The following is a 25,193-nucleotide window of genomic DNA, read 5'->3' on the forward strand; positions in this document are numbered from 1 at the left end:
GCATTGCTTTGTGTGTGGCAGGATATCCCTTACCAACTAGACTGAGTTTTTTGACAGGGTGACGAGAGATTGATGAGCGTAGGGCAGTGGATGTTGCCTACATGGATTTAACTAAAGTGTTTGACAAAGTCCCTCATAAGAGGCTAATCCAGAAGATTAAGAGGCATGCAGAGACTGAGAGTATCTGTTTCCCCAGGTTGAAACACCTAATACCAGAGGGCATGCATTGGAGGTGAGAGGGGGTAGGTTCAAGGGAGATGTGAGGGGTAAGTTTTTTACTCAGAGTGATGGATAGAGGCAACTACTAGGGTGGTACAGGCAAATACATAGAAGCTTTTAAGAGCCATTTGGATAGACAGATAGATGTAAGGAAGACAGAGGGATATGGACAATGTGTAGTAGGAGGGATTGGTGTTTGTGTGTTTCTGAATGCTATTTGGCTGGTTCAGCACAGCACTGTGGGCTGAATGGCCTGTACCTGTGCAGAACTCTTTTATGTTCTGTGTTCTACAATACAGGGCATTCTGACTGTTTGCATCACAGCCTGGTGTGGAGCTTCAATGCACAGGATCACAAGAGGCTGCAGAGGGTTGTAGATTTAACCAGCTCCATTACAGGCACAGCCTTCTCCACCTTCAGGCCATCTTCAAAAGGCATTGCCTTTAAGATGGTGGCATCCATCATTCTGCATCCTCACCATCAGAGACATTCCCTCTTCTCATTACTGCCATCAGGGAGGAGGTACAGGGGTCTGGAGTTAAAGATTCAGCAACAGCTTTTTCCTGTCCGCCATCATATTTCTTAACAATCCATGAACTATGTTGTTATTTTTTTCACACTTTATTTACTTTTGCGGCTTGAAAACAATGAACCTCATGGAAAATATATTTGGTCAGGTACACGGTTTGGAAAGGTTCAGAGAGACATGTGCCGAGCACAGGCAAATGGGAATAGCTCAGGTAGGTAGTTGTTGGGCCGAATGGCCTGTTTCCGTGCTGTATGATTCTGAAGCTGTCCAGGGTGAGGTGCAGCCCATCAGGATAATGCATCTGCCGATGTTTGATAGAATCCTGGTGGACACACTGAATCTTCTCCAGTCCCTAAAATAAAGTATGTACTCTGCACTTTCTAGATCATTCCATCTGTATGGAGGTACTAGGAGATGCTCCTGGCAATATGGATGTCCATGAACTTGAAGGTGTCAACCAGCTCTACAGCAGATCCATTGAGGATGGGGCTATGTTCATCTACATGGCCCCAGACCCACCTACCATCCGCTGTCCCCTCTCCCTTGGGTCAACCACCAGATCTTCGGTTGCTGGCATTAAGGGTCAGGTTATGGTTCCGACACCATGACACAAAGTCTCTTCCCCGTACTGTCTCATTTAATCCAGCTGAGAATATACTGCAGGTGTCACTGGCAAACTTGGAGATCAAAATGGTATTGTACCTGAACACTAACTAGTATCAAGAAGTCCCACTTGGGAGGGAAAGGATGGAGTGTAAGAAAAGATTTAAATTTGATTCCTCCTTGGTTTATGCTAAAATGTGTAACACAGAATGGACACTTGTCTGGAAATGTTATGTCAGATTTTTGAAGGGATTTTGAAGGGTATAAAAGGGGGTAATTCTTTGTGCAAGGGGGAACCTTCTGTTAGGCTGGATTGCGGTGAGTACTGAGAGCTGGAGAGAGAGGTGGGGGAGGGGGGAAAAAGACTGAAAAGCCATCGGGCATCTGACAGTGCATTGTGTGGAGTGGCTTCGTGATTGGGTGATCAGTATAATATTGTCTCTTTTACTATTTTATTAATAATTTTTCTTTCTATATTTCATTCTTTAATCAAGTCTAATAAGGTAATTTATTATAACCTTTAACCCAGGTGCTGTATCTCCTTTGTTTGTGGATACCTCTTGAGGCTGAATCAGGAAAGAACAAGGAACTACTGCTAAAATATTTTTGTTCCAAGTGGCCGTGTGATCAGTGAATGATTTCAGAACATGCAGTGGAGCTGCATGGTTGCCAGGGATCACTCCAATATTGCTTATCGCCCGTGATGCAACTGAGATTCTGATCGACCCTGGTGTCCGGACTTGGCATCCTGAGTGTTTTACAGAGGTTACATCTGGATCCCCTGTACAGTGCAAGGTCATTGTCCCTGAACCTGAACCAGTTGGGCTTTATCATGATCCACTGATACTCAGTTTTCAAGTTCAAGTTTATTATCATTCAACTCTATACATGTATACTGCCAAACCAAAGACGTTCCTCCAGATCAAGGTGCACAACCCAGTGTATATAACCATATAACAATTACAGCACGGAAACAGGCCATCTCGGCCCTTCTAGTCCATGCCGAACTCTTACTCTCACCTAGTCCCACCGACCTGCACTCAGCCCATAACCATCCATTCCTTTCCTGTCTATATAGCTATCCAATTTAACTTTAAATGACAACATCGAACCTGCCTCAACCACTTCTGCTGGAAGCTCGTTCCACACAGCTACCACTCTCCGAGTAAAGAAGTTCCCCCTCATGTTACCTCTAAACTTTTGCCCTTTAACTCTCAACTCATGTCCTCTTGTTTGAATTTCCTCCACTCTTAATGGAAAAAGCCTATCCACGTCAACTCTATCTATCCCCCTCATAATTTTAAATACCTCTATCAAGTCCCCCCTCAACCTTCTACGCTCCAAAGAATAAAGACCCAATTTGTTCAACCTTTCTCTGTAACTTAAGAGATGAAACCTCGGCAATATTCTAGTAAATCTCCTCTGTACTCTCTCAATTTTGTTGACATCTTTCCTATAATTCGGTGACCAGAACTGTACACAATACTCCAAATTTGGCCTTTCCAATGCCTTGTACAAATTCAACATTACATCCCAACTCCTATACTCAATGCTCTGATTAATAAAGGCCAGCAAACCAAAAGCTTTCTTCACCACCCTATCCACATGAGATTCCACCTTCAGGGAACTATGCACCATTATTCCTAGATCCCCTCTGTTCTACTGCATTCTTCAATGCCCCACCATTTACCATGTATGTCCTATTTTGATTAGTCCTACCAAAATGTAGCACCTCACATTTATCAGCATTAAACTCCATCTGCCATCTTTTAGCCCACTCTTCTAACTGTCCTAAATCTCTCTGCAAGCTTTGAAAAGCTACTTCATTATCCACAACTCCACCTATCTCAGTAACATCTGCAAACTTACTAATCCAATTTACCACCCCATCTTCCAGATCATTAATATATATGACATACAACAAATGGACTCGGTACAGATCCCTGAGGCACACCACTAGTCACCGACCTCCAATCTGACACACAGTTATCCACCACTACTCTCTGGCGTCTCCCATCCAGGCACTGCTGTATCCATTTTACTACTTCGATATTAATACCTAACAATTGAACCTTCCTAACTAACCTTCCATATGTAACCTTGTCAAAGAAATATCTCACATGCAACATATAAGGTAATATTACCATATTAAATAATAAGGTGCATGTATGACACAAGTCAAAAGGTAAACCGTATAACACTACTGGGTTTTCATACCTGATCAGACCTGGGTGGTAGAAATGAGTTCGGTAGTCTCACGGACCGGGGGAAGAAGCTGTTTCCCACCCTAACAGTGCTTGTCCTAATGTTACTGTATCTCCTGCCTGACAGTGGGGGGGTCAAAGACATTGTTGGACGCATGGGAGGGGGGATTACTGAGCACCTCTGATAAATATCTCAGATGGGTGGAATGGAGACCCTGATGATCCTCGTGATGGGGGCCCTTAATGCCATCCTTCTGAGGCACCGCTCTTCAGAAGGGTAAATACAAGTAGGTTTTCTCCACTGAGACTAGAACTACAGGTCATATGTTCAGGTGAAAGGTGAGATATTCAAGGGGAACAACAGGGAGACTCTATGGTGGTGATGAGATTGTAAAACGAGGTACCAGTGGAAGTGGTGGGGTCTGATTTCAAAACTGAAGAGGTTTGGATAAGCACCCGGATGGGAGGGGTACGGTGCTCCACGGTCCAGGTGCAAGTCAATGGGACTCAGCAGAACAATAGTTCGGCATGGACTAGGATGGTCTCTGGGTCTGTTTCTGTGCTGTGTTGCTCTCTGACAATGACCCTAAGACAGACAGTAGGGTCAGTAGATATCGTTCACTTGGATTTTCGAAAGGCCTTTGACAAGGTGCCACACTTGAAGCTGCTAAACTCTAGTATTACAGCAAAAACACCAGCATGGAGGGAAGACTGGCTGTAACTCAAATAACCATGCGTTACAACAGTGACGTGCAGAAGAGCACATCGATTCATTCACTAGTTCCACCCGCTAACGCATCACTGAGTTCACATTGAAGAGAGGCCATACATCTGCTCTGAGTGTGGGAAGGGATTCATTCACTCATTCCACCTGTGAAACATCAGCTTTACATAAATCCTCAGCATTACATCTTTGCTTTTTTGATGTTACTCCTCTATAAATGATCAGTAACATTGCATTTGCTTCCCTTACCTCCAACTCAACCTGAAAATTAACATTCAACTAATCCGGCCTGTAATTTCCTGTCATTTTCTTGGCTCTTGCTTCATATAAAGTGGAGTGACATTTGCAATTTTCCATTCCTTTGGAACCATTCCAGAATCAAGTGTTTCTTGAAAGATCGCTACTAATGAGGTAGGCTCTTCACTACCTCTTTCAGAAACCCGGAGTGTAATCTATCTGATCCAGATGAGTTATCTACCTTCAGACTTTTCAGCTTCCCCATTACCTTCTCACTTCTGCTCCCTGACTGTCTCGAATTTCTGGCACGCTGCTGGTGTTATCCATTGCGAAGACTGATGCAAAATATTATTTAGCTCACCTGCCATTTCATTCTACCCCACTTCCACCTCACCAGCATCATTTTCCAGCAGTCCAATGTCGATTCGAGTCTTGTCACTCTTTTACTGATGTGACGTCAGTGACCCCAACTGACTCCCGTTGCCTAGGGTGAATCGTCGTTAACCCGCCAAACAGTGCAAATGCTTTGGTGCGGATACGGTGTGATGCACCCAAACATTAGCCGCGACACAAATATCAAACAACATACAGTGTGCAAGTAAAGAAATATACTTTATAGTAATTCTTAGTGGTGGGTTATTAGAAATAACTAAAAGAAAAGGGGCCACATAAGTAAGTTTATCAGTCTTGTGCACATAATATTGTAATACGTTGGAGCTCACACCTCCGATTCCATCCACAACGTCCTTCCGAGACTCCGGCCACCCTCCGAACCCCCGAGGTCCGGTATCTGCCGCCCTGGAACCGCTGTCCGTTCACCGCACGTCCGTCCTCTCCGCTCACCTCCCGAAAAAGCCCGCGAACCCCAGTTCAGCACACACATACGAGATACAGTAGCATAACATAAGCTTCCATTGGTTATATAGTTCCTAGGCAACTATAACCCAAACATTACCTCACAGCTAACATTACAAAGAAGCCATTTCATTATAACACTTCGGAGAAGCCATTTTATAATTAGCAGTTAACAGTTAATATTACTGAGAACCCTACATTCTCCCCCCACCGAATTAAGTCATACCTTTATGATGTTCAGATAATTTGCCAACCCTTCCTGCAGAACACACAGCCCAATCCACATGCAGAAAGCAGTGAAATTGCTCCCCAACACAGCAGAGATCACACCTTGTTCCCCAGGTGCTACATAGGCCAACCTCTCTGAGACCTAGGTACCCCCTCTTCAGAAATAATTACAGTCTGACACCAACAGTCACATTTGAACATGTCTCTAGATTCAGAAACTGTGAGGGTTAAATATCCAGCAGGCTGCTTATTTAAACTCAGTAGTGTGAACTCGGTAGTGTTTCACAAGGTGGGATGACTGAGTGAATCCCTTCCCACATTCAGAGCAGGTGAATGGTCTCTCCCCAGTGTGAATTCGCTGGTGTGCCAGAAGGTTAGATAACAGATTAAATCCCTTTCCACATTCAGAGCAGGTGAATGGTCTCTCCCCAGTGTGAATTCGCTGATGTGCCAGTAGGTTAGATGACAGAGTAAATCCCTTTCCACATTCAGAGCAGGTGAATGGCTTTTCCCCAGTGTGAATTCGCTGGTGTGTCAGTAGGTTAGATGACCGAGTAAATCCCTTCCCACATTCAGAGCAAGTGAACGGCCTCTCCCCAGTATGAACTCGCTGGTGTGTCAGTAGGTTACCTAACTGAGTGAATCCCTTCCCACATTCAGAACAAGTATATGGTCTCTCCCCAGTGTGAACTCGTTGGTGCACCAGTAAATTAGAGGAATCAGTAAACCCCTTCCCACATTCAGAGCAAGTGAACTCCCTGGTGTGAACTCGCTGGTGTGATAGCAGTTTTGATGGGCAAGTAAATACCTTCCCGCATTCAGAGCAGGTGAATGGTCTCTCCACAGTTTGAACTTGCTGTTGTCTCATCATGTGGGATGTATTAATGAATCTCTGTCCACACACTAAACGGTGGAACAATCTCTCTCTCTCTCTCGTGAACTTGTTTATGTATCTGCACGTAGACTTGGTGAGTCAATCTCTTCTCACAAGGAGCAGGTGAACGGCCTCTCACTGGTGTGGATTTTATTTGATTTTATTTGGAGATACAGCATGGAACAGGCCTCTTCAGCCCAATCAGCTGCTCCATCCAGCAATCCACCTGTTAACCCAGCTCTGTCAGAGGACAATCTACAATGACCAATTAACCTATTATCCGATATGTCCTTGGACTGTGAGAGGAAACTAGAGCACCCGGAGGAAAACCATCTGGTCACGGCAAAGACGTACAAACTCCTTACAGACCGTGTCTGAACTGAAATCCAAACTCCGACACCCCAGTCTGAAATCTTCAGTTTGGATGACAGAATCAATTGCTTCCTGCAGAACAGGTGACCCACCTCACTATAGTGTGAACTTGCTGATGTATCTTCGGGCTGGTTGGCTGAGTATATCCTCTCTCAAAGAGCAGATCATTGGCCTCTCCCCAGTGTGAACTCACTGTTTTATCTGCAGGTTGGCTGAGTGAGATAATTCATGCCCACACTGAGAGCAGGTGAATGATATCTCCCTGCTATCAATTGTCTGACAATTCACCAAGTCAGATGTTAGTCATAGTGAATCCCTTGTAAAATCATTGCAGTTGAAGAACTGATCTCTGGTGAACAAATGCTGGTGTGTTCTCAGTACCCCAGTTCCAGCGGATTTCACTGAGTTAAAACAGAATGTTTCCTTTCAGACACAAAACACAGGTCCAGCTGGGATGAGATACATCTTCATCTCCAAGGATCGACAACTAATCTATCAGTGCTACAAAGGGAATATCTGGTCACTCCTTTGATAACCTGAAGACAATTAGAAGCTTTACCTCCAGTTGGGTTCATCCAAATCTCACCCCGACACTGAACACGTGTTCGGATTCTCCTTGCTGTGACTGTTGTGCTGTCTTCTCAAGCATCTCCTCCTCTACATTCAGAGACTGATTGTTTTCAAATGCTGGTGAGCTGACAAAGACAGCAGAACTGACGTGTTTTTGTTTTCAAGATCCCCATTCAGAAACTCCTTGAAGTTTCAAACCTGCAAGAAGATTTACAAAAGACATCAATGGGTGAAGGATAGTACTTTGAATTAAATAGTTTTCATCTCTAACATTACACTGTTACAGTGAGATTCTCCCAGTCAGTATTATCTCAATTTCTAGTCATGTCACACAGAGCTACAAAGAGCACATGATATCACGTAGCTGCCCTCGAGACTTTCTAAGTACTCAAACCCCCCTCCCTCACCAGTGTGACTGCTGCAGGTCACTGGTTACCCCAGACAAAGGTGTCTGATATCAGTCTGTTCCCAGAGAGAATGGGACTAAACATGTTCCAGCAGGTAGAAAGATCCAGAACAAGAACAGGTAGGACAGAGGCAATTTTAGAAAAGATCCAAGTCAAATACAAGGCTTTTAGACCATAAGATATAGGGAGAAGTAGGCCATTTGGCCCATTGAGTCTACTCCATCATTTAATCCAATTCTTCCAGTCATCCCCTTCCCCTGCCTTCACCCCATACCCTTTGATTCCTCTGCTAATCAAGAACTTGTCCATCCTTGCCTTAAATACACCCAATGACTTGGCCTCCACAGCCGCTCGTAGCAACAAGTTCCACAGATTTACCACACTCTGACTAAAGTAATTTCTCCGCATCTCAGTTCTAAAAAGACATCCTTCAATCCTGAAGTCGTACCCTCTTGTCCTAGAATCCCCTACCATGGGAAATAACTTTGCCATATCTAATCTGTTTAGGCCTTTTAATATTCCGAATGTTTCCAAGAGATCTCCCCTCATTCTTCTGAACTCCAGGAAATATAGCCCATAAGCTGCCAGACGTTCCCCCTACAGTAACCCTCTCATTCTTGGAATCATTCTCGTGAATCTTCTCTGAGTCCTCTCCAATGTCAGTACATCCTTTCTAAAATAAGGAGCCCAAAACAGCACACAATACTCCAAGTGTGGTCTCACAAGTGTCTTATAGAGCCTCAACATCAAATCCCAGCACTTATATTCTATACCTCTAGAAATGAATGCCAACATTGCATTCGCCTTCTTCACAACCGACTTAACCTGGAGGTTAACCTTTAGGGTATCTTGCACAAGGACTCCCAAGTCCCTTTGCATCGCTGCATTTTGAATTCTCTCCCCATCTAAATAATAGTCTGCCCGTTTATTTCTTCCACCAAAGTGCATGGCCATACACTTTCCAACATTGTATTTCATTTGCCACTTCTTTCTTCATTCTCCTAAACTATCTAAATCTCTCTGTTTCCTCAACATTCACTGCTCCTCAACCTAACTTTGTATCATTGGCAAATTCAGCCACAAATCCATTAATACCGTAGTCCAAATCATTGACGTACATCGTAAAAGGCAGTGGTCCCAACACCGACCCCTGTGGAACTCCACTGGTAACCAGCAGCCAGCCAGAATAGGATCCCTTTTTTTCCATTCTCTGGCCGACCAGCCAATGCTCCACCCGTGCTAGTAACTGCCCTGTAATTCCATGGGCTCTTATCTTGCTAAGCAGCCTCATGTGCGGCACCTTGTCAAAGGCCTTCTGAAAATCCAAGTACACTATATCTACTGAATCTCCTTTGTCTACCCTGCTTGTAATTTCCTCAAAGAATTGCAGTAAGTTTGTCAGGCAGGATTTTCCTTTCAGGAAACCATGCTGGCTTTGGCCTATCTTGTCATGTGCCTCCAGGTACCCCATAATCTCATCCCTAACAATCGATTCCAACAACTTCCCAACCACTGATGTCAGGCTAACAGGTCGATAGTTTCCTTTTTGCTGCCTTCCACCCTTCTTAAATAGCGGAGTAACATTTGCAATTTTCCAGTCATCTGGTACAATGCCAGAATCTACCGATTCTTGAAAGATCATCGTTAATGCCTCCACAATCTCTCCAGCTACTTCCTTCAGAACCCAAGGGTGCGTTCCATCAGGTCCAGGAGATTTATCCACCCTCAGACCATTCAGCTTTCTGAGCACCTTCTCAGTCATAATTTTCACTGCACAAACTTCACTTCCCTGACATTCTTCAACGTTCAGTATACTGCAGATGTCTTGCACTGTGAAGACTGATGCAAAATACACATTCAGTTCCTCTGCCATCTCTGCATCTCTCCTTACAATATCTCCAGCGTCATTTTGTATTGATCCTCTATCTACCCTCAACTCTCTTTTACTCTTTATATACTTAAAAAAATCTTTTAGTATCTTTCTTGATAATAGTCACCAACTTCCTGTCATAATTCATCTTTTCCTTCCTAATGACCTTCTTAGTTTCCTTTCGGCAAGTTTTTAAAACTCCTCAATCCTCCATCTTCCCACTGGCTCGGGCTTCCTTGTATGCCTTCTCTTCTGCTTTTACTTTGGCTTTGACTTCACTTGCCAGCCACGGTAGTGTCCTTCTTCCCTTGGAACATTTCTTCTTATTTGGAATATACTGTCTTGCACTTCCCTCATTTTTCGCAGTAACTCCAGCCATTGCTGCTCTGCTGTCCTTCCTGCAAATGTCCCTTTCCAGTCAACTGCAGCCAGTTCCTCTCTCATGCCATTGTAATTTCCTTTATTCCACTGAAATACCCACACATTGGATTTTATTTTTTCCACTTCAAATTTCAATGTGAACTCAATCATATCATGATCACTTTTCCCTAAGGATTCCTTAACTTTAAGCTCTCTTATCACCTTTGGATCATTACACAACACCCAATCCAGCACAGCCAATCCCCTAGTGGGCTCAACAACAAGCTGTTCTAAAAAGCCATCCCTTAGACATTCTACAAATTCTCTCTTGAGGTCCAGCACTGACCTAGTTTTCCATATCCACTTCCATGTTAAGGTCCCCAACGATTATCATGACATTGCCTTTCTGACACACCTTTTCCATCTCCTGCTGTAATTTGTAATCCACATCCTGGCTGTTGTTTGGAGGCCTGTATACAACTGCCCTTGCCATTTTTAACTCAACCCACAGAGACTCTGTACTTTACAATCCTATGTCCTCTCTTCCTAATGATTTAATATTATTTCTTATACACAGAGCCACACCACCCCCTCTGCCTACTAATCTATCTTTCCGATACACCGTATATCCTTGGACGTTCAGCTCCCAATGACAGCCATCCTTTAGCCAAGTTTCAGAGATGGCCACGTCAAATTTGACAATCTGTAGCTGAATTTCAAGATTGTCCATTTTATTCCTTATGCTGCGTGCATTCAAATATAACACTCTCAGTCCAGTATTTGTTGCTTTCTGTTTGAACTGCACCACGCCTCTATTGCCCTGTAACTCATGCCACTGGCTGTGATTAAGCCTCATCTCCGACCTGTTCTTTCTATAATCTCTGTTGCACGCTATCTTTGATTTATTTCTGTTTTCCCCTTCCTCAGCCTTATCACTCCAGTTCCCATCCCCCTGCCAAATTAGTTTAAACCCTCCCTAACAGCTCTATTAAATGTGCCCGCTAGGATATTGGACCCCTTTGGGTTCAGGTGTAACCCGTCCTTTCTGCACAGGTCGTACCTCCCCCAGAAGAGGTCCCAATGATCCAGGAATCTGAATCCCTGCCCCCTACACCAGTCTCTCAGCCACATATTACTACGCCTGATCATGCTATTCTTGTGCTCATTAGCACGTGACACAAGTAGCAATCCTGAGATTACTACCCTAGAGGTCCTGCTTTTCAGCTTTCTACCTAACTCCCTGAATTCTCTCTTCAAGACCTCCTCCCTTTTTCTACCTGTGTCATTGGTACCAACGTGTACCAAGACTTCTGGCTGTTCACCCTCTCCCTTCAGAATATTCCGCACCCGATCCAAGACATCCCGTACCCTGGCACCTGGGAGGCAACACACAATGTGGGTGACTCTGTCAGGCTGACAGAACCTCCTGTCTGTTCCCCTGACTATGGAATCCCCTATGACTACCGGATTCCTCATCTTCCTCTTTCCCTTCTGCACCACAGAACCAGGCTCAGTGCCACAGACCTGATTGCCATGGTCGTCCTCTGTCAGGTCACCCCGCTCAACAGCATCCAAAATGAGATAATGATTACTGAGGGAGATGGACACAGGGCTGCTCTCTACCATCTGAGCTCTTTCCCTCATTTCCCTGACCATCACCCACTTATCGAACTCCTGCAGCCTCTGGGTGAATAACTCCCTGTCGCTCCTATCTATCTCCTGTTTGCTCTCCCTAAAAAGCTTTTGTTTTCGATTCTATTCACACTGCTTTACTGAACGGAGAACCACTACCTTGTTTTAAGCCTCAGTCTTAACTAAGCACGTTATCTGCCAAGAAGTTGCCTTGGAAATTTTCCATCTGAGATTCTGAGGCATCATATAGAAGGCGACGCGTGTAGGAGCTCCAATGAAATTCCCATTTTAGACGCTACAGTTGAAAACTACAGCTTCATCAATAGACCATACAGTTAGTAACATTGTTTTAAGGTATTTAAAAAATCCATTGCAAAGTGGATAATACACGAATAGACTCTGATCACTGGTACAGTTCCCTTTCAAGAGAGTGGAAGAGGGGATGTTGCTCTGGTTTAAAAGTTAATTTAAGGAATCGTGCATTTGAGTCGAGTCTGAATGAGTACGCCATAACTGTCACTGACTTCATTAAAACCTGTGTGGATGAGTGTGCATCTACGAGAACATACTGTACACAAGAATAAAAAGCCATGGATGAACCAGGAGGTTCGTAGTCTGCTGAGAGCTAAATCTGTAGCATTGAAGTCTGGTGACCCAGGACTATACAAGATTACCAGGTATGTCTTACGGAGGGCTACTTCATGGGCATAGGAACAATTTCCCATGAAGCTGGAGATGGAATTGTATGTATGTCAACTCAAGCCAGGATTACAGGCCAGTACTTCCTACTAAGCGAAGCCTGACATCATGTGTGGTCGTGATGCTTCACTCCCAGATGGGCTCAACGCCTTTTATGCACACTTTGAAAGGGAAAATAAAACTACAGCACCTCGTGACCCTGTGATCTCGTCTCAGGAACTGACATTAGAGCATCTTTAAAGAGCTGCCAGGCCCCAATGGAGTACCTGATAGGGCTCTGAAAATATATGCCAACCAACCAGCAGGTTGTGCTCAAAGACATTTTGAATCTTTCAGTGCTGCAGTCAGAATTTTACACCTGCTTCAGAAGGGCAACAATCATACCAGTCCCCAAGAAGAGTAAGGTGAGCTGTCTTAATGCCCACTGTCCAGTAGCACCCACATCTACGGTGATAAAATGTTTTGAGAGATTGGTTATGGCCAGAATTAACTCCTGTCTCAGCAAGAACCTGGACCCAGTGCAATTTGCCTATCGCAAAGTAGGTCTATGGAGGACGTGATCTCATTGATTCTCCACACAGCCTTGGATCACCTGAACAAAACAAATACTTCTGTCAGGATGCTGTTTATTGACCACAGCTCAGCATTTAACACAATCACTCCCAGAGTTCTGAGACAACACATTTCCTGACATATGCCGGTGATATGTCATTGTGATTCTGTTCCGTTCCCGATCCCGGGATTCAGACAGCTGAGGCTCGGCTGTGTCTGGGAGATTACTGGGCTGCCTGCGGACTGAGTGGAACCATTGCCGCCTCTACACAGAGACATTGTCACCAACCCCGAACCCAGCCTCTGTCCCTCACCGGCCCGCCATGCGCATGCGCCGCAACATGGCGTCCGCACCGCCGATCATCGCAAAATTCACCGGACCGGGTGTGAATCGTGGGGCTAAGAGGGGGAAATCAGCGGGGCCGTCCCGGGATCCAGAGCCATGGTGTGTCCGGCACCCGGAGTAATTGTCCCCCAGTCAGGCTGCGGACCCCGGTGCTGATGAAAACCCACCAGAACCCCGCTCTTACCTACTCCCGATGCTCCAGAGCCGGGTGTCCACTGGGCGCATGCGCGAATATTGGGCAGCTTGCTGTTACTCTTGCGCATGCGCATTTGTTTGACGGCGGATGGACGGTGATTTCTGAAGCGCTGTGCTTTCTGGGTATGCTCGGTACCATCTCACAGTTCAAGGTTCAAAGTGTATTTTATTCTCAAAGTACAGATATGTCACCATATATAACCCTGAGATTCATTTTCTTGTGGGCATACTCAGCATATCTATAGCATAGTAACTATGACAGGATCACTGAAAGATCAAACAGTGAGCAGAAGACAACAACCTCTGCAAATGCAAATATAAATAAATAGCAATAAATAACGGGAACATGAGATAATGAGAATAATAATGAAAATAAACATGCGATAACGTGCGTTAAAGTGCGATCATTGCTTGTGGGACATTTCAATGTTTGGGCAAGTGAAGTTGAGTGTAGTTTAGACTCTTTTGTTAAACAGCCTAATGGTTTTACAACTCCTCCCTTGGAGGGTCAGACACCCTGAGCCAATAGGCTGGTCCTGGACTTATTTCCTGGCATAATTTACATATTACTATTTAACTATTTATGGTTCTATTACTATTTATTTATTTATGGTACAATTGTAACGAAAACCAATTTCCCCCGGGATCAATAAAGTATGACTATGACTATGGTTGTTCAAGAGCCTGTTGGCCTTCACCCTTCCTTGTGCAGCTGGATCCTGGACATCCTGTCAGATTGCCGGCAGGTGGTAAGAATGGGCTTCCTCACCCCTGCCCCTCTGACTCTCAACACAGGTGCCCCTCAGGGCTGTGTCCTAAGCCCCCTCCAGTACTCTCTGTACACTCATGACTGTGTCACCATTCACAGCTCCAAACTGCTAATTAAATTTGCTGGTTATACCACATTGATTGGCCTTGGCTCAACTTAATAACAAGGCAGCCGACAGAGAAGAAGAAGTCATCACCCTGACACAGTGGTGTCAAGAAAACAACCTCTCCCTCAATGTCGCAAAGACAAAGGAACTGGTTGTGGACTACAGAAAGAATGGAGACAGGCTAACCCCTATTGACATTAATGGATCTGGGGTTGAGCTTTAAGTTCCTCGACGTACACATCACCAGGGGTCTCACGTGGTCTGTACATGCCAGCTGTGTGGTGAAATAAGCACAAAAGTGCCTCTTTTACCTCAGATGGTTGAAGAAGTTTGGCATGAGCCCCCAAAATCCTATGGACTTTCTACAGAGGCACCGGGCTGCATCACTGCCTGTACTTCCCTCAATCACAGGACTCTGCAGGGAGTGGTGCAGATAGCCCAGTGCATCTGTGGATGTGAACTTCCCACTATCAGGACATTTACAGTGTGACACAGGTGCATAAAAAGGACTTTAAGAATTATTGGGACCCTGAGTCACCCCAACCACAAACTGTTCCAGCTGCAGCCATCTGGGAAATGCTACTGCAGCATGTCCTGTTGTACATACTATTTATTACAAATTACTATAAATTGCACATTGCACATTTAGATGGGGACGTATCGGACCCCAGTGCACTCCAGCGTGTGGTGAAAACTGCCCAGTGGATTATCGGCACCCAATTGCCCACCATTGAGAACATCTACCATAAACGCTGCCTGGGCAGGGTGAAAAGCATTATCAAGGATGCATCTCACCCTAACCATGGACTTTTTGCTCTCCTCCCATCCGGTAGGCGCTACAGGAGCCTCCGCTCCCGCACCAGCAGGCACAGGAAGAGCTTCTTCCCTGAGGCTGTGACCCTGCTGAACCTCTTATCACAGTGTTAAGCAGTATTGCACCCATATTGTACTGTCTCAGTACTTTTATATTTGTGGTGCTGTAGCACTTACTTCTTATTCACAGTTATTTTGTAAATAACACTATTCTTTGCATTTCTGGTCAGATGCTAACTGCATTTCACTGGCTTTGTATCTGTACTTGGCACAATGACAATAAAGTTGAATCTAATCTAATCTAATTTAAGATAAAGATTTTGACTCCTCATGTATGTGAAGGACGTAAGAAATAAAGTCAATTCAATGATGTTTGAGGAGCAGTAATATTCTTGAACCTGATGGTGTGAGTCCTGAGGCTCTTGCACCTTCTACCTGATGGCAGCAGTGAGAAAAGAGCATGGCCTGGCTAGTGGGGATCCCAGATGACGGATGCTGTTTTCCTACGACAGTGTTTCATGTAGATGTGCTCACTGGTTGTGAAGGGCCAACAGGCCACTACCTATTGGAGGACTTACCAATTGGCATTGGTGTTTCCATACCAGGCTGTGATGCAGCCAGTCAGTATACTCTCCACTGCACATCTACAGAAGTTTGTCAAAGTTTAAGCTGTCATGCCGAATCTCCACAAACTCCTGAGGAAGTACAGGTGCTCTGGTACTTTTTTCACAATTGCACTTATTATGGTGTGGACCAAGGACAGGTCCTCCGCAATAGTAAAATTCATCAATTAAAACTGCTGACTCTCCATCTCTGATCTTCTGATGAGAATCTCTGGTTTCCCTCTCCTGAAGTCTACAATCAGTTTTTTGATCTTGCTGAGATTGAGAGAGAGGTTGTTCTGTGACACCACTCAGCTTTATTTTCAATCTCCTTCCATAAGCTGATTCATCACCACAATTGATCTGGCCTATGACTGTGGATTTGTCAGCAAACTTGAATATACCACTGGAGCTGTGCTTAGCCACACAGTCATAAGGGTAAAGTAGAGCAGGGGGCTAGGCACACAGCCCTGTGGGGCACCTGTATTGATGGAGATCGTGGTGGAGATGTTGTTGCCAAACCAAACTGACTGCGGTCTGCAACTGACGAAACCCAGGATCCAATTGCAGAAAGCGGTATTCAAGCAAAGGCCTTGAGCCTTATTGATTAGCTTTGAGGGGATGATGGTATTGAATGCTGAGTTGTAGTCAATAAAGAGCATCCTGATGTATGCAGCTTTGCTGTCAAGCTGTTCCAGCATTGAGTAAGGAGCAAATGAGATGGCATCGGTTGTGGACCTGTTGCTCCAGTGGGCAAACTGGAGCAGATCCAACTCGCCTCTCAGGCAGGAGCTGATGTTTCATCACCACCCTCTCAAAGCTCTTCATCGCTGTGGCTGTAAGTACAACTGGGTAATAGTTATTCAAGCAGGTCACCATGCTCTTCTTGAGCAACGGGGAAACAAATCTGCTTGAAGCAGGTGGGTACCACGTAATGCTGGAAAGAGAGGTTAAAAATCTCAGTGAACACACCAGCCAGTTGATCAGCACAGGCCTCTAGTGTGTGTCCAGGTACCCAGTTCGGTCCGGATGCTCTCCATGGGTTCACCTTCCTGAAGGCAGCCTGCATGTTAGCTTCAAAGACCAAGACCATGGCATCATCAGGAAATGTGGGAGTTCATGATGGTTCCTCTATGTTCTGATGCTCAAAGTGAGCACAGAAGGCATTGAGCTTATCTGGAAACAAAGCCCTTCTGTCTCCCATGTCGCCTGATTTAACTGTTAAGATATCTGCAAGCATTGCTTCCACTTCAAGTCCAGTCAATGCTTTAATGTGGAGAACTCAGCAGCTACTCAGCAAGCTCCCACAGACAATATACTCGATATCAACCTGCTTCAAAATCAAAGTCTACACACAGATGCTGGAAATATAGAAGAACACACACAAAATGAGGAATTAAGCTGGTCAGTTACCATCTACACAGAGGAATAAACAGTCGAGGCTTCGAGCCAAAAACCTTCTCCATTCCTGAATTATTGGCTGTTAATTCCACTCCACTAATACTGCTCCACTGCTGAGTTCCTGCAACATTATGCAGGAATAAACAACTTTCTTCCATAGTCAATCAGTTTCTACATGTTGCAGATCTTTCATCTGGAGCCACATTGTTCTGGTCTGATTCCTCTGTAGGTTTCAGTCCCCATCACCTTCTGGAGTCCCAAAGCCCAGCCTTGTGCTTGCTCCTGTTTGGTTTCTGATCCCCTCCATTCAAGATCTACCTACAATTTTTTGTTATGGTGCATGCTGGCAATCGACTGAACCCAGGTACGGAGCAACAACAGACTCCCATGTTGAGATGGAAACAAGAGTTTATTCATAAGAACTCCAACAGAAGATCAGTGGCCTGACTGAGTGACACCACATGATTAAACTGAAAACACTGGGGTTAAACGACTCTAGATAACACAACAAGGAACAAATAAACATGTACAGTTCCCCAGGGCTCGTGACAGTATCTCCTCTCCCTAAGGCCAGCACTCGGGGAACTCAAGACAGGGCTGGTAAGCTCAAGAGAGATCTGGTGCTCTCGAGACAGGGCTGATTAACTCGGAAACATTGAATGGAACTCCGAAACATTACATATAACTCAGGAACGTATCATTCAACTCAGGAACATGGGATGGAACTCAGAAACATGGAATAGTCCGGCCATTTCCCGCACTTCGGCCCTCACCCATCCTCCTGCCACCACAACAGGGACAGAGTTCCCCTTGTCCTCATCTACCACCCCACCAGCTTCCGGATCCAGCACATTATCCTCCGCAACTTCCGTCACCTTCAACAGGACCCCACCACTAACCACATTTTTCCCTCTCCACCCCTCTCCACTTTCCACAGGGATCGGTCCCTCTGTGATTCTCTGGTCTACACGTCCCTCCCCACGGATCTCCCACCCAGCACTTATCCCTGTAATCCTAAGTGCTACACCTGTCCCTACACCTCCTCTCTTGTCACCATTCAGGGTCCCAACCAATCCTTCCAGGTGAGGCAACACTTCACTTGTGAGTCTGTTGGGGTCATCTATTGCATCCGGTGCTCCCGGTGCGGCCTCCTCTACATCAGTGAAACCCGACACAGATTGGGGGACTGCTTCTTCGAGCACCTCCGCTCTGTCCGCCACAACGGACAGGATCTCCCGGTTGTCACCCACTTCAACTCTGCTTCCCATTCTCATTCGGATATGGCCATACATGGCCTCCTATACTGCCATGATGAGGCTAAACTCAGGTTGGAGGAACAACACCTGATACACCGTCTGGGTAGTCTCCAGCCCCTTAGTATGAAAATAGAATTCTCCAGCTTCCGGTAATTCCCTCCCCCTCCCTTCCCCTATCCCTATTTCACTCTGCCCCCTCCCCCAGCTGCCTATCACCTCCCTCATGGTTCCGCCTCCTTCTACTACCCATTGTGTTTTCCCCTATTCCTTCTTCACCTTTCCTGCCTATCACCTCCCTGCTTCCCCTCTCCCACCCCTTTATCTTTCCTCTTACTGGTTTTTCACCTGGAACCTACCAGCCTTCTCCTTCCCACCCTCTCCCTACCTTCTTTATAGGGCCTCTGCCCCTTCCGCCTTCAGTCCTGACGAAGGGTTCCGGCCCGAAACGTTGACTGACCGTTTCCACGGATGCTGCCCGACCTGCTGAGTTCCTCCAGTGTGTTGTGTTGAATTGTCCTCAGAAACCTGGAATGATCCTTGGAAACCTGGAGCACAATGTGAGAACCAGGAATCCGTGATGACCTTGAGTGCAGACTAGAGAAGCTCAGAACATGGACTTGAGAAACTTGGAAGGTAGCCACGGGGCAAGCACTGAGAGAAGAAGACACCTTTGCCTCCAGCTGAGTGATGTTTAACCCGCTGTTGAACCTGTTATGGCAGGGTCCTCCTGTCACTGTGTACGCTGAGAGACGACTGACCACGGGAGCAGAGGAATGACAGATTCCCATGTGCGGACAGATACAAGAGTCCATTCAAAGGAGTCCGAACAGGTGGCTTGATATGGCGACACTGAACAATGAATTGTTCTCGAAACACTTGGACCCTATGATAAGCAGTAATCGGGAGTCTGCTTTAAATAATCACAGTACGTGGCAAGCCCGTGCCTGTCGAAATAGACTTGACAAGATGGAACAGAAAGCAGAAGGGCTTAAGACAACAATGAACAAGTACAGATGTACAAACCCGAGGGCTCACAGTACCTCTCGTACTGTGGAGGTGACCAGCTGTGAGGCAGAGGCCATTGAAATCAGTGAAAATGACCCCTGACGTTGAAAAGAGCGGGGAAGGAGTTTAACCACCCATGACATTTGTTTATTTTACTTTGGGATACAGCACGGTAACACATCCTTCCATGTAACAAATTAACTGACCATACTGTTCCTCTTTGGGACGTGGGAGGAAACCGGAGTACCCGGAGTAAACCCACGAGAACACAAACTACTTACAGACAGAGGTGCGAATTAGACCCCGGTCACTGCGCTGTAAAATGTTACTCAAACCGCCACAGTACCCTATCATTCTTCCTCGGCCCAGAACCCTACGGAACAAGTGATACTTCAACTCACTGATTAGATTAGATTATTAGATTATGAGGACACACAATCCTCTTTTATTGTCATTTAGTAATGCATGCATTAAGAAATGATACAATGTTTCTCCGGTGTGATATCACAGAAACGCAAGACAAAGCAAGACTGAAAAAACTGACAAAAACCACATAATTATAACATATAGTTACAACAGTGCAAAGCAATACCGTAATTTGATAAAGAACAGACCATGGGCATGGTAAAAAAAAAAGTCTCAAAGCCTCTCAAAAGTCCCATCATCTCACACAGATGGTAGAAGGAAGAAAAACTCTCCCTGTCATGAACCTCCAGCACCGCAAACTTGCAGATGCAGCACCTTGGAAGCACCGACCACAGCCGACTCTTGCGTGCGTCCAAAAACTTCGAGCCTCCGACCAGCCCTCCGACACCGAGCACCATTTCTGCCGAGCACTTCGACCCCGGCCCCGGCGACAGGCAATAGGCAAAGCTGAGGATTTGGGGCCTTCCCCTCCAGAGATTCTCGATCGCATAGTAGCAGCGGCAGCGAATCGGGCATTTCAGAAGTTTCTCCAGACGTTCCTCCGTGCTTCTCACGTCCGTCTCCATCAAACCCGGATTGTGCACAGTACCTTACTTAACAAATACCGATATCATTCCGGAGCGGCCGCGCACTGCGTCACGCCACCATCTTCTCCTCCCCTCCGAATGTAATTGCAGATGGGATGACTGAGTGAATGAACCACTGTGAACTCACAGGAGTACCTGCAGGTGCGATGGCCAAGTGAATCCCATCCAAAATGAGAGCCAGTCAATGGCATCTCACTGCTATAAACTCTCCGGCCACGCATCCTGTCACATCACAGACGTAGTGATCCCTCCAACAAGTAAAGCAGTTGAGCATCTGAGTGAAGAATTGCTTGGGTGTTATCAGAGCCCTTGTCCAACTGAGATTCAATGAGAAGATAAAACAGAAAACTTCATTTCAGATACAAAACAGATGCACGTTTCCAGCTGGGAAGAGATTTCACGTCTGTTCCAAGGATCAACAATGATACGTTGTCACTACAAATGTAATCTGCTAACTCCTTCAATGAATGGAAGACAATTTATAAGTTTTATCTCCAGGCTGGTTCATCCTCATCTCATCCCTGCTACGAACACTGTTTGGGTTCTCCTGGCTACAGCTGTCTTCTCACGCATCTCCTCCTCCACATTCAGGCAGTAGTCACATTCAACTGCTGATCCTCACCAACACAGCAGATCTGATGTGCTGCTATGTTTGAGAAACCCATCCATAGATACTTTACCTTTTCTACCTGTAGATTATTTACAAAATATATCAATGGGTGAAGGACAACATTTCAGCTGATATAATTTTAGTCTCTATGGTAACCTCTGATATCACACTGTTACAGCGAGGCCCAACACCATCTGGAGGAACAACACCTCATATTCTGACTGAGCACAGTTGAGGCATTTGGACACAGCATCAAATTTTCTGTCCTCCTGTCTGATCAGTTGGGGTAATTGCTGTCCTCCATCAATCTGTGACTTGGCTCAATTAGTCTCTCTCTGTTAGTATAGCTTCACATAGTCCCACAGACCTAATGAGAGCACATGGTAATGACACAGCTACCGCTGCACACTTTCTGATTAGTTTGGCCCTCCCAATATTTGCAAGTGGTAAAGCCAGCATTAACAACATCTTTGAACCTCAAGACTAGAAGATTAGGCTTCCTCCTTGGAGACTGACACTGTGTGGGAGTTTCGTGGTGTGAAGGCTCCTGGTGACTTGTTATTGAATACATTATTATGTACCCCAGGAGAATGGTAGAGAAACCTGGTCTCGGTGGCAGAAGGTCAGAACCAGAGGACGTTGAATAAAGATGATTTTCTAAAGGCACGAAGGTGATGCAGTGACTTTGTTTCTTTCTGTACATCACTAAGTGACATTTGAATTCACAGTGAGGTAGATCCAGTACTTTTTAACTTCAGTCTCAATTATGTCCTTAATCTCTCAAAATTTGGATATCAGGTTGTTCCCGAGGTCCTACCTTTACTCAGTTTTCATCCTGGGATTCAATAAGCGGAAAATAGACACTCCACTTCAGAATCGGGTTGACTATCACTTGTTTGTATGTCCTGAGATTTGGTGCTTTGAGGCAGCTGTACAGTGCACTGAACGTGCATTTCTCTTTCTCAGGCCCTGGAGATTTATCCACAGTACTGAGCCTCAAGACAGCAAACCTTTCCTCCTGTGTAATCTGTATGGGGAACAACCTGTGGATTGGCGTGAAAGCACTGTTCATGCCATGCACAGTGCCTTCTTCACCCACCAATGCTCACGATCCAGAAACCAATCTATCCATTACGGTCGCAGCGATTTGGCTCCAGAACCTTCGCTGTTGCGCTCGTGCACAGAATTCTCCCCGGGGGCTGGCATGCGGATCCCGGGGCAGAGGGAGAGAAGGACAGAGGCTGTCTGGAGTTGAAGAGTCATGTTGCCATTGAAAGTGTGTACAAGCCCCCGTTCCCCTCGCTGCGAGACATTTGGCCCTCCAGGGAAAGAGTGAAATGTGATTCCTGTTTGGTATATGTTAAAATAAAATGGAAATCTGTGAGACAAAAAGCTGTTAGCCTGGAGTGGGATTGTTATGAGAAAGTGCAAGCACACCAGTCCACTGCAATGTTTTGAGAAAGTGAAGGGAGTACAAGTCTACCGTCACAGCAGTGGAAAATGGTGAAAAGCATGTTTGGCCGGGGAAAGTGAGATCATTGTGCAGGCGCAGGTACCATATGTGTGGGGAAGTGCCAGTGTCAGGGGTTTCACAGGGCATAAAAAGGGGCAACTCCTTTGTAAGAGCAGGAGGGTCACAGAGGCTGAGGAGAATTCTCTCTTAGAGCCAGTGTTAGCGCAAGAGTTGGAGAAGATAGGGACAAGTATGCCAAGGGGGAGGGGGAGGGGGGGAGAGAGAAAGAGAGAGAGAGATTGTTCCATGCACCCTCCACTGTCAGAGTGAAAACAAGATTATCTCTGACATCCCCCCTATGCTTTCCTCCAATTACCTTCAGTTTATTCTGCCTTGCATGAACCATGTCCACCCTGGTAAAAAGTCACTCTGTTAATGTCTCTATCAAGTCATCTTTCATGCTCCTTTGATCCGAAGAGAAAAGCCCTGGCTCGCTCAACCTATACCCACAAGACATGCTCACTAATCCAGGCAGCAACCTGGTCAATCTCTGCATCCTTTCTGTAAGACTGTAAGACTAGGATGAGAATTAGTCCGTTCACCCCATTGACTCTGATTCCCCCATTCCATCAAGGCTCTAAACCTCATTCTCCTTTCTGCATCCCATAATCTCTGACACCCTGACTAACGAAGAACCCATCAACCTCCACTGTAAACCAAACCAGCAAGGACGGACTGGGGAGCAGTCAGGAGTGGCAACATGCCTCTGACGCCAACACAGCATGTCCACACCTCACCAACCCAACCCCGACCGTGTGTCCCTGCACTGAGGGAGGATACAGGAACACCAGTAGTAAACTCAGGCAGCCACAGGAGAACACACAGTCTCCCCACAACAGTGGCAGGAATCTTCGTTATTCTTGAATTGGCTCCAATCCGTCTGTTTTCCCAAGGAGAACACAGCAGCCAGCTCAAGCATGCAACCTACGCAATTACAGCAGGCGTTTCATATGTCAAGTCAAGCTCAACAAACAGTTGCAGGAATAAAATGACATTTTCCTATCAATCAGCTTCCAAATGTTGCCAATCTTTTTATTTGTTGCCACATCCCCCTTGTCTAATTCCCTGGGACAAAGCTCTCAGTGTGATCACTTCGTTCTTCAATCCGCAGAAAGTCATGCAGGAACTTCAAGTCAATCCTCTTCTCCCACAAAGTGCTGACCAGTGGAACACATGATCGCTGAGGAGAGGGATACACAGTAGGAAAGGATTTAAAAAGACTTGACGAACAGAAATGCGGCTAGGAACCAGCTGAGTGGCCTCAGTACTCAGCAGTGAGCAGCTGCAGAGACAGAAGTCAGCCGAGGCAGGGGATTTGAAACAGAACTGATTTATTTGTCACACATCCACAATATTAAACAGAAGACTAATGGAAGGCTGACAAATGCCTCCAATGCTCAGTGACCAGGGTTCAGTTCCGGGTGTGACCAGCAGCCACAATAACTTCAGAATCTGATATCAGCAGTCTGTCAGGAAATTGCAACTGGGTTCAGCCACCATGATGGTTAAAAAAATTAACTTTTTTAACTTCATGTGAACATGTGAAGTTGCTGGTGTTTCAGCAGGAGGAATCATTGAGTAAATCTGTTTGATTATTCAGGACTGGTGTGGCCTGTCCTTATTGAGAACTCACTGGAGACTCTCAAGGTGGTTTAACTGGATGAAAGCACCCAGTCTGGACAGAGTACCTGGCCCAGTACTGAAGACCTGTGCTGACCACGCGGCTGGTGTGTTCAGAGTATCTTCAACCTCTTGCTCCAGCGTGTCTGGTACTCACCTGCTTCAAGCAGGCTTCAGTCATACCGGTGCCCATGAAGAGCAGGGTCAGCTGCCTCAGTGACTATCACCCAGTGGCACTCACATCCACAGTGATGAAGTGTTTTGAGAGGCATATCAGCTCCTGTCTGAGTGGTGGCTTGGATCCACTCCAATTTGCCCACAGAAGCAGCAAGTTCTTACAAGAATCAACCCTTGCGATGACCAGGGAGTCAGAGAGAGAACCTGTAATTACTGACAAGTACATTTATTTATGAAGTTCCTTTATTGACAAGTACCTTTACTGTTGTGAACTTACATGACCAAATACCTGTGTGCATACCTACTCAAGTTTGCCTGGCCCTCCATGAACAGTCAAAGAATAGAAGAGATATTACCAGTTAATAAAGCGTTTCCTCATAGTCCCATTTTGAATTCCCATGTACCCGTGGGGTCTTCAGTTCCGTGACAGTTGCTCTCCGACAGAGTTACAGCCGCCAGCTCACTTGAAGCATCTGTTTTCACATTCATTCCTCACCAATTCTAATATTGCATTCCAGCATCATTGGCTGTATGTCATGTTTCTGACCTTCAACTCCTTTTTATTGGCACGCTCCAGGCCTGCATCCATGTAATGCCCTCTTCCCTGCAAGTGACAGTTGATCATTTATAGTTCTTTGTTCTCAATCAGCAACAATCTGAAATCAAATGGAACAGATTCAGACCCCAGTCAAAACCCGCATTTTATCTCCAACCAAATGATCCCTAGTTCAGATTACCTGAGACATCTTTACATCACCTTCTAAAATTCTGATCGAGCTAAATGACTGACTCACAAAATGGAGAACGTAGTCTCTTCATAAAATAGCAGCCT

At 45.6% G+C, this 25,193-nt stretch overlaps 1 protein-coding gene across 6 annotated transcripts in view; it reads right to left on the reverse strand.

Annotated features, from left to right (window-relative positions):
* Positions 1-1,882: 1,882 nt before the first annotated feature.
* The window catches only part of LOC134352812 (gastrula zinc finger protein XlCGF7.1-like), a 60,154-nt gene continuing 36,843 nt past the window's right edge, over positions 1,883-25,193 (reverse strand). For 2 of the 6 annotated variants that reach the window (XM_063060301.1, XM_063060299.1), the window contains exon 3: positions 1,883-7,613. In XM_063060301.1, the coding sequence (XP_062916371.1) occupies positions 5,847-6,470 (624 nt within the window). In that variant the 5' untranslated portion in view covers positions 6,471-7,613 and the 3' untranslated portion in view covers positions 1,883-5,846. Of the gene's footprint in view, positions 7,614-13,465; positions 13,497-18,808; positions 18,910-24,374; positions 25,018-25,193 lie in introns of those variants that run through there. The other 4 variants (XM_063060302.1, XM_063060300.1, XR_010019464.1 and 1 more) reach the window with 4 other exon arrangements.

Source organism: Mobula hypostoma, chromosome 10 (assembly GCF_963921235.1).
Source record: "Mobula hypostoma chromosome 10, sMobHyp1.1, whole genome shotgun sequence".
NCBI lineage: Eukaryota > Metazoa > Chordata > Chondrichthyes > Myliobatiformes > Myliobatidae > Mobula > Mobula hypostoma.